General features: G+C 45.4%; 1 protein-coding gene across 1 annotated transcript; it reads left to right on the top strand.

Annotated features, from left to right (window-relative positions):
- The first annotated feature begins 3,061 nt into the window (after nt 1-3,061).
- On the top strand, nt 3,062-9,232 carry TMCO6 (transmembrane and coiled-coil domains 6). Its single transcript, XM_006891155.1, has 12 exons — nt 3,062-3,146; nt 3,277-3,383; nt 4,796-4,911; nt 5,010-5,193; nt 5,436-5,540; nt 6,061-6,146; nt 6,574-6,690; nt 6,837-6,948; nt 7,053-7,239; nt 7,364-7,458; nt 8,698-8,865; nt 9,119-9,232. Exons 1-12 carry the CDS (start codon nt 3,062-3,064, stop codon nt 9,230-9,232), a joined length of 1,476 nt encoding a protein of 491 aa, XP_006891217.1.
- The last annotated feature ends 500 nt before the right edge of the window (nt 9,233-9,732 follow it).

The following is a 9,732-nucleotide window of genomic DNA, read 5'->3' as shown; positions in this document are numbered from 1 at the left end:
TTACTATTGGAAAATGCTTGTCATTCCTCTGTAGCATCTGGTCCCCACTGGACCCTCATCATTTCCTTCACCTGCTCCCCCCACTGACCAAACTGAGCAGCTCTGCAACTGTATCCTGGCCCACCCTCCCCCTTCTGCCCCCAACCCTCACCTCCTTGTACCCCCAATATGTTTTTCCCAATAAAAAAACAAAAACAAAAACAAAAAACCAAACATCTATCATCATTTTGCTAAGTGCCAGGTCTGGTAACAAGCCTTCGGATACAGACAGGATGTGGTCTCTCAAGTGCTCTCAGTAATTGGAGGAGGCAAAGAAGGACACAATTATAATTCAGGGTGAAGGAGGATAAACTCCTGGGGCTCCTGACCACTGTAGAGGAATGACCGGCCAGCCTTATAGAAGATTGCTTCTTACAACATCAATAATCTTCCCATGTAGATGAGGACCAATTTGGGTAGAGGTTAATTGTCTCAACAACTTCATAATACTATGGGATAAGCCACCAGAGCTCCCTCCTTCATTCACGGCTATCCAGTTGGACAACTCTTAGCTGACCTTCCAGCAGGTTTTTGAAGGAGATTGCAAGGGTAGAGATTACCATCTTTCTCTTGCAGAGGCTGGTGGTTTCTAACAGTCAAAGAGGCGCTACACTTGGCATAGCAGCACAAATTCCTATGGACTGCGCCACCAGAGCTTCCTACTTGTTAGATGCTGTGGAGTTGACTAGGACTCATAGTGACCCTAAGAAGAACAGGTCTGACCTTTGCCCTATCATGCACCATCCTACAATCTCTGCTATACTTGAATCAATCACTGTGTCAATTCATCTCTCCTTGAGAATCTTTTCTTTCTCTGACCTTCCACCTTTCCCATTATCATGTCTGTATTTCTGTCAGGGCTAGTTTCTGCTGAGAAGCAGTTCAACTCTGAAAGGTGGGCTCTCTTGTTTTGGTTGAGGATCGTGTGGAATGTTTGATTGTTTTTTATTTAAGCCTCTTGTTTAGAGTCAACACCACCTCTACCTCCTGGAAGGGCCTTGGTATTTAAAAGTCAGTTGGGCCTGCTAGTGTAATTATAATTTAGAGGAACATTTTTCTCAGTGGTGCAGCACTGGTCTGTCAGTTTGCTGTACTGAGGTAACCTGGACTAGCTGTGATGCTGAACTCCGTGCCTTTGGAGTGCTGAATGACATAATGGTTAGGCATTGTGGACAGTGTTGGTTGGCACTCCCAGATTAAGACATGTTTGGAAGCAGGAGTGGCATCCACTTTTTAAACAACTTCCTGAACTTTGAGAAATAACAATAGTTAAAGAAAGACTTCAGGTCTTTTGTTCATAGGGTTGCTATGAGTCGTGCTCGACTCAATGGCAGTCAACAACAACAACAGTTTCTGCTGATAGTCTTCAATGTGGATTGAAGCTCAACATCAAGAAGACAAAGATTCTCACCACTGGACTAGTTGGCAGCACTAAAAGAGATGGAAAAGAGATTGAGGTTGTTAACAGTTACAGCTTGCTTGGCTGCACAATCAGCATTCTTGGCACAAGCAGTCAAGAAATCAAAAGACGAATTGCATTAGGTAAATCTGCTGTCAAGGACCTTTCCAGATTACTGAGGAGAAACGGTGTCAGTTAGAAACTAAGGTGTTCCTGATCCAGGCCATGGTCCTTGCAATTTTGCTATGCATCAGAGAGCTGGACAATGGCTAAGGATGACAGAAGAAGAATCAATGCCTTTGAACTGTGGTGCTGGAAAAGAATCTTGAACACACCAGGGACTGCCAAGAAAACAAATAGGTCTGTCTTGGAGAGGGTGAAACCAAGTTTCTCCTTGGAGGCTAAGATTTTGAAGCTCCTTCTCACATACTTTGGGCATGTGTCCAGGAGGGACCTATCCTTGGAGAATGACATCATGCTCAGAAGGGAAGGGACAGAGCAGGAGAGGGAGACTCTGGATGAGATGGATTGATACAGTGACTAGGGCAATGGGGGTAAGTGTGTCAGAATCAGTAAGACTGGCTCAGGACAGGACAGGCTTTACATAGGGTCGCCATGAGTTGTAGGTGATAGGTGACTCAGGCACATAACAATAACAGTTTCTGCTGATAACATGTCCGAATAGTGAGACCAAGTTTCATCATCCTTGCCTCTAAGGAGACCCTGTTTGCACTTCCTCCTAGACAGACTAATTTGTTCTTGTTAGGTGTCATCCAGTGGAGTAAGACTCTCAGAGACCCTATGAACAGATCAAAAACCCTTTCTTACCCTTGTGCCAGCCTCACATTCTCGGACATACTCAATCCCATTGCTAAAGCCACTATGCTGGTTTTTCAGCTTCGTTGACCCCAATTAAAATTTTGAAAGTGACGAAATTTGAGGATTGTTTGGGTTCCCCCCTTTAAAAAAATTGTTTCTCTTATGCCTTGCGAGGAAAGGAAACTCACTTTTATATAGTGAAGTAGTTATATTTCTAAAATGGGAATAATGTTCCTATTCACAAAGTTTCAGTAATGTAATGAACATCTAGCATTTGGCATCGTGACAGGCGCTGGGATTGAGTTTATTACTTAGAACTGTGTTACTAGGTAAGTCTTTGTATGCTCTTCTCAGAGCTTGGGGTAATTTTGGCTTTTGTGCTTTTCTTTCTCTGGGTAGTTTTGAATGTTTGCCTTGGGTGTGTTTGAGTTGCGAAGGTTTTGTTTGCTGAGCGTGGCTGGTGACGCTTCCAGCCCCTGTCCTCAGAGACTGGGTTAAATGTCTGTCTTAGAATCAGGAACAAAGTAACCAATCAGGAAACCCAATCAGAAATGGTGTAACCAATCAGAATCAGGTAGGCGGGGCTGCGTTGTACAAGGGTTTACGCTTGCACAGCGCTCTGTCCTGGTTCGGTCGGTCCGTCACTCCGTCCAGCGTGACCCACCTTTTACCCGCCCTGAGTCCCACCTTCCTATCCGGTGGTGTCTCTCGCCCCTTCTACCCTCGCTTTGCAGCTGCGCAGCTCAAGACATCTTCCAGGATTTTGAATCTGGTGGAGTCTGCGCATTATCCTGCGCCCACGACATGTGGAGGCGACAGCAGGGCCGCTTCAGGCCCGTGTTTTGTGGGGTGGAAGAGCTGCGGCGCTGCAGGCGGGAGCAGGAAGCAGGTGTGGGTGGGCCAGGGAACACAGGCTGGGGAGGGGTATGGCGGGCTTAGAAGAAATAGGACCAGGTAGCCCTGGGACCAGATGCTCTGCCACACTCAATCAACTCCTCGTCCCCCCCCCCCACCCCCAGCACTGCGGAAGGCGCGGAGGGAGCAGCAGCTTATCAGCAAGAGGCTGCTGCGAGAGGACATCCCGGAGGAAGCCGGAGGGGTGGCTGCTGTCCTCGGGGAAGCCGAGGTGAGGGAACCGAGGGGGGGCAGGATGAGTGGTGCAGTCCACGCCAGCTGGCACCTAACTGTCACCAGATTTTCCTCCTGTGAGTTGTCCGGTACTGCCTTCCCAAACCTGAACATGTTCGGTAGAACAACTTCGGCCACCAAATCCAAAAGCCAAGCCGGAAACTGGGCAGCAGTCTTCACAACTCTCTCTTGCCCCTCATCTTTATATAAAAAAGTCCGTATAAAAATCGGTTTTACCTTCTAATGAATCTTTCTACCTCACCATCGGAGCTTCCACGATCTCCACTATCTTCTCTGGATTCTACAGCAGCCTCCTCATGGATTACCCTGCATGTACAGCGTGCTGCCCTCTCGTTCATTCACACATCAGGCCGATAATGTCTTCTAAAAGCACACATAAAAACCAAAATCCTTCCTGTGACCTGTAAAGCCCAGTATGACCTAGTCTTTGCTTACTTAAAACCTTATTTGCTTGCTCATCTCAGCCACATTGCTCTTGTTTTCATTTCTGGAAGAACATACCAGGCTCTTTTCTGCCTCATACATGGCTTTTGCAGTTGTTGAATTTAAAGTAGATCTTCTTAGACTTTGACAGTCTGCTTACTTCTTACAGAACGTGAATCACATTTTTTTTTGCTATTTCTCCAATTCAAACAAACATACGTTAAACTTCACTTTTTGTTCATCATTGAAAATCCAGAAATCTGTGCATTTTCTAGTACAAAGCGGGTGCTCAATATTTATAAAATAAGTAAATAATAGGCAATGAGAATCCTGTTTACATAAGTAGCTTACAAAGTATTTACATCTAGTTTATCCCATTTGCTCATTTTTGTGTGTACTTCATGCCAAGATATTGTGCTAAGCAGTGAGACATGAAAATGTAAATCCCTTTCAAGCGCCACAGCTCATGAGACACCTATTATAATGGGAGGAAGCCTGGGCACCATGGAATCTCTTGAGTCTGCCAGAGAAAACTAGAAGAGCTAATATCCTAGAAGCAAGAAAAGGAGATGAAATCTGAAGGGACTGAGGGTGTAGGGAGGGCATTTCAAGCAGAAGAAATAGCATGTGCAAAAGCTATGGAAAGGAAAAGCAACACTGGTCCATTTACTGCCTCTGAAAATCCATTGGAGGGTCAGCTATGAGTTGGTTCTGACTTAGCAGCAATGAGTTTGAGTTTTTCTGAGTTAAAGAAGGAAGGGTAAATATACCTAATTTTCAGTCAAAGAAACAAGTTCAGGACCCTTGTGAAGCAAGTAGCAGGCTGATCTGAGAACTCAGATCTGATTTTCTTCTGTGCCCTTAACCTTCAAAATTGGTGCTTATTATCCACTAAGCCGGGGAAGGCAAGTTCTAGAGATGGTGTGAACCTGGAAACTGTCCACTTCTGTTTGCCCTGGGTTCCAGATCCAGCAGTTCCTGAGACAAGCCCAGCAAGGGACAGAGGAAAAGGAGAGAGAGAAAGCTCTAGTCCACCTTCGTCAAGGCCTGCAGCACCCTGAGACACAGCAGACTTTTATCCGGTCAGTGTGGGTGGTTTGAATGGGCAGCAGAAGAGAATGTGTGTGTTTGAGAGGAGGGGGCTTAGGCTGAGCAAGGGCTCTGGTGCTCACTCATATAGGTTGGAGGGCAGCATGCGGACCCTCGTCGGGCTCCTGACCAGCAACCAGGCCCTGCTGCAGCTTGAAGCGGCTCGGTGTCTCCACGAACTCTCTCATTCTGAACAGCCTGTAGTGGCTGAGGCCTGTCTGCCAGCCACCTCCTACCTCCTCACCTACCTCTCTGGTCACAGCTCAGATTTCATAGTAAGCCTTCTCGCTTCTTACCTTGTTCTTGGTTTGGATTAAAAAGTAATGCTTTTGGGTTCAGTTTGAACTGGCAGGTATAGGGGAGAAGAAAACTTGCTGATGCCCATAGTCCTATATGCACTAATTATCTCCCACCTTGTTGTGCCCAGAGCCTTGACAGGCTTGTTCACCTCCTCTCTGCCCACCCCAGTCTGATGTGAAGTCCACCAACCACAGTGCTTTTGTTGCCTTCCTCTCAGGAGTTATGTCTATATACGCTGGGTAATCTGATTGTGGGGAGTGAGGCTGTGAGAAGGCAACTTCTGCCACAGGGAATAATCCCAGCATTGACTGCATGCATCCAGGTGAGTGGCCACTTCCTTTCTTTTTACTTGGTAATTTTCAATCCACTAGGGATGATAGAATTGATGCCTTTGAGCTGTGGTGTTGGAATACTGGATATACGATGGACTGTTAGGAAAACAAAACAGGTTTGTCCTGGAGAGGGTGAAGCCGGGATACTCTTTAGAGGCAAGGATTCTGAGGCTTCATCTGACATACTTTGGACATGCTGCAAGGAGGGACCAGTCCTTGGAGAGGAACATCATGCTTGGGAGGGTGGAGGGACAGCGCAGGTGGGGGAAACCCTCGACGAGATGTATTGATTTAGTGGCTGGGGTAATGGGGGTAGGTATGTCGGAAATGGTGAGGTTGGAACAGGACAGGGCAGAGTTTAGGGCTGTTGTACATAGGGTAGCTATGAGTCCCACGCGACTCAACAGCACATAACAACAATAGTTCCAGGTTCTGCCCTGTGTGAAGGAGCTAAAGGTCTCAGGAAATCTTATGGCCTAGCTTTCAGAGTCCTACCTTGTCTGCTTCTAGTCCCCCCATGTGGCTGTGCTAGAAGCCCTTGGATATGCCTTGTCTCAGCTTCTGCAGGTGAAGGAAGCTCCAGAGATGATCATTCCGTAAGTAAATTGTGTCCAAAGAAGTGTAGCAGTTAACGACCTACTCAATAGTATAATCTCTGAATGCCTTTTGATTCATTTTCAAAATTGTTTTTGTACTTTGACTGGCTAGGAAGAGCTTTCAGTATGGACACTTTCCCACTGGCTAATGAAAAGAGATTAAGTGAGAACAGGGTGCTCCCTTGGAGGAAAGGATGTTGAAACTCTATCAAACAAACTTTAGGCATATTGTTAGGATGGGTCAGTTCTTAGAGAAGGATATCATAGAAAGGTGAAGAGGTCAGCATGAGAGAGGAAGACCCTTGATGAGATGGGATTGAGATAGTGACTGTAGCAATGGGGTCACATGTGTTGGAGATGGCGATGTTGGCTAATAGCAACATTAGAGGAAAAAGCAGCTTACTCATGGCCCTGCTTCTGCTGGCAGCTCCATTCTGGCCTCTGCTCTTCCTCAACATGTTCTGCGACTGTTGCAACCTAGTCCAAAGCTGAGCCCTGGGGTCGCTGTGGAGTTTGCCTGGTGCCTTCACTACATCATTTGCAGGTAACACAGGTCAGAGATTTTGAAGTTTGGTCTCTGGAACTGCTCTGGCCAATTATTTCTCTCTGTGCTCCTCTCTTCTGGAGCCTAGAGATGCACAGATCTTGACTTAAAGGAAAGATTGACCTGGTTGCTTCTTGTGTACCTAGTCAGGTCAACAATGCATTGCTCATTACCCATGGAGCTCTGTCCACTCTGGGGCTGCTGCTGTTGGACTTAGCTGGAGCTGTCCAGAGTACTGAGGACACAGGACTGGAACTGGTAGGTGAAGAATATCAAGATTTGAGGGAACTTTCTTCACACTGTTCCTCCTCTGGTATATAGATTGCTCCTTCTTTTACTTGGCACTCAACTTATCTTTGCAGCTCGCGTGCCCTGTGCTTCGTTGTCTCAGCAACTTGCTAACAGAGACAGCAGTGGAAGATGTTGAAGGCCAGATAGAGTTTGGAGATGAGCGTATTGTGGCAGCCCTATTTATCCTTTTGCAGTTCTTTCTCCAGAAACAGCCCAGCCTGCTTCCTGAGGGTCTGTGGCTCCTTAACAACCTCACTGGTACAAACAATCTCTGTCAGGCCTGGATGTTTAAGTTGGGGATACTTATTTATGATCTGGGGGTAAGGTAGGATGGGTGAGGGCCTATGTTTGAGGGCTTCATCCTTGTTTTATTTCCTTCCAGCAAACAGCCCTAGTTTCTGTACCTCTCTGTTCTCCTTGGATCTGATTGAGCCTCTCTTGCAGCTGCTGCCAGTATCTAATATGGTGAGCATATTGGTAGGTATTAGGTCCTGGGTAACTAGTAACCAAAGTTTAAACAGTAGGAGCAGGCCTGAGCCCTTAGAAATGCCTTTAGCTGTTAACTGGCAGGAGGTGTGGTGTGACTTGAGAAGCACTAATAAGTGTGAGGCCCTAGACTGCTGCCTACTTGTAACAGGCATACACCTTGGTAACACTGTGGCTTTACTCCCAAACCATCACAGTAAAGACAGTACCATAATAAAGCCAAGTCCCAAGAATTTTTCATTTCTCAGTGCCTATAAAAGTTGTGTTAAGTGTTTAGAGCTTTATGAAAAGGTTTAAAATACTGTGAGACTTGCCAAAATGAGATACAGGGTATTTGCTATTGAAAAAAACAGCACCAACAGATCTGCTTGACAGGGCTTGTCACAAAAATGTAGCATTTGCAAAGCATGTTAAGGATGATAAAACTTAGGCAATTCAACTAACCATCTCAAGCTTATTTATTAACTAAACTTTGAGAGTGGTTGTGGTGATTATAGAACATGCATATAAAAGTACTTGGTATAAACTGTCAACAGTTACTTTAAAAGATGAGAATACTTTTTCTGCCGTCTTTAAGCTCATGAAGGCTTCCTGGGAATAGGACTTCTAAACCATCAAGATGGCTGGGAGACTATGGTGCAAGTCCACCTGTGCTAGCTATAAACAAGGTCCCAGAAGCAGAGGGAACACACAACTCTTCTTAAAATTTAAAAGTGGTTATGCCTTAAATGAATTGGAATTTTATTTAGGGAAGAGATGTGCTTATATTTACAAAGCAAAAAAAAAAAAAAGACTTGGTGGCAAACTTAATAAAATCAAGAGTTACCTGGGGAAAGGTTACTTGTGCCCATGGAAACAGTGGCATGATTTGGGCCAAACTTTGGTGCAACCTTCCTGCTAAGGCCATTGGACACACAATACACACAATGCTGTATCCTTAGAGAATTTAAACTTATTAAATGCAAATAAATAAAAGTATGGGTTTTGTTAGAAGTGAGAGTACTGATGCATTGTGAAGACTAAACCAATACCATTGAACAGTTTGTGTGAATTTCTGACAAGAGCCTAAACGGCTATAAATCTTCACCAAAAACACACATACGCGTGCACACACACAATTTAATGCTAGGGTTAGTGCCTAGCATGGTGTTGGCATCCTGTATATTTTAGCTGTTATTAGGATCTTTGGCTTTCAGTCTCTGTGAGGACAATGCCCATGTGTTTCTGCAGGTGCTCACAGTCCTGTGCAACATTGCAGAGAAAGGCCCTGCTTACTGCCAGCAGCTGTGGCCGGGACCCCTGCTCCCCTCCTTGCTAGACATACTGAACTCCTCTGACACTGAAGTAGTGGGCCAAAGTTTGGAGCTGCTGCAGCTACTGTTCATTTATCGGCCAGAGGTAGGTGTCTCCTTGGTCCTCTGTCTGCCTTCTTTAAAGCTTCTAGTTTCACCATGGCTCCCTTCTCTCTTAGTCCTTACTTTAGGTACTGCTCTAGGCCTGGCTAGTCTGTATGGATTCATCCTCTTACAATAACTGTTCTTCTGAGAAGTGGGATAACTTTCATAGTCTGGGTTTACTACAAGGCTGAGAACTGAATGTTAATGGTACAAGAGACCCAGGTATTGAATACTTTTTTACACCCTGTCCCTAGGCAGTCCAAGCCTTCCTGCAGCATTCTGGGCTACAGGCTCTGGAAAGGCATAAGGAGGAAGCCCAGCTCCAGGACCGTGTGCACGCTCTCCAAAAAACAGCTCTCCATGGATGACCTGATACTTTGGTTAGTAGCTACAGACTATACTACCAGTGCTGCCTCTGACCTGATTTTCTGATGTCACTCAAGACCCCTCACTCTCTTGCCCACTTTCTCTTAGGTTCCAGTCAGAACCCTAATGATAACTCATGTTCTCTAATCCAACACCTAAGTCAAGACTTTTGGAAGCCACTCACCCTTTTCATACTTTTGTGAAGGACCAGGGAATTCTCTGTGACCTACTTATTCTGGGGCCCTGTAATTTTTTCTTGCTACAGTAATTGATGACTTTTGGTGAGAAAGAATAAAAGATTTATTTTTATATTAAACTGCCTAGCCTCAGTGGTTAAAGAATAAGAGGTGGGGTAAGGGAGTGTGAAAAAAAAACCCCACAACATTCTGGGATACCATTTTATAGCACAAGCTTTATAGAGAACAGAATAACATGTTTTGCCATACTGTACTCAGTTTGGTAGCCCTGGCTTAGACTGCTCCTTTTAAATATCAGTTGAGGT

The sequence above is a fragment of the Elephantulus edwardii genome, unplaced genomic scaffold (assembly GCF_000299155.1).
Source record: "Elephantulus edwardii isolate Elephantulus edwardi_28Jun2011 unplaced genomic scaffold, EleEdw1.0 scaffold00095, whole genome shotgun sequence".
Lineage (NCBI taxonomy): Eukaryota > Metazoa > Chordata > Mammalia > Macroscelidea > Macroscelididae > Elephantulus > Elephantulus edwardii.
This window is presented reverse-complemented; position numbering and strand designations above follow the sequence as displayed.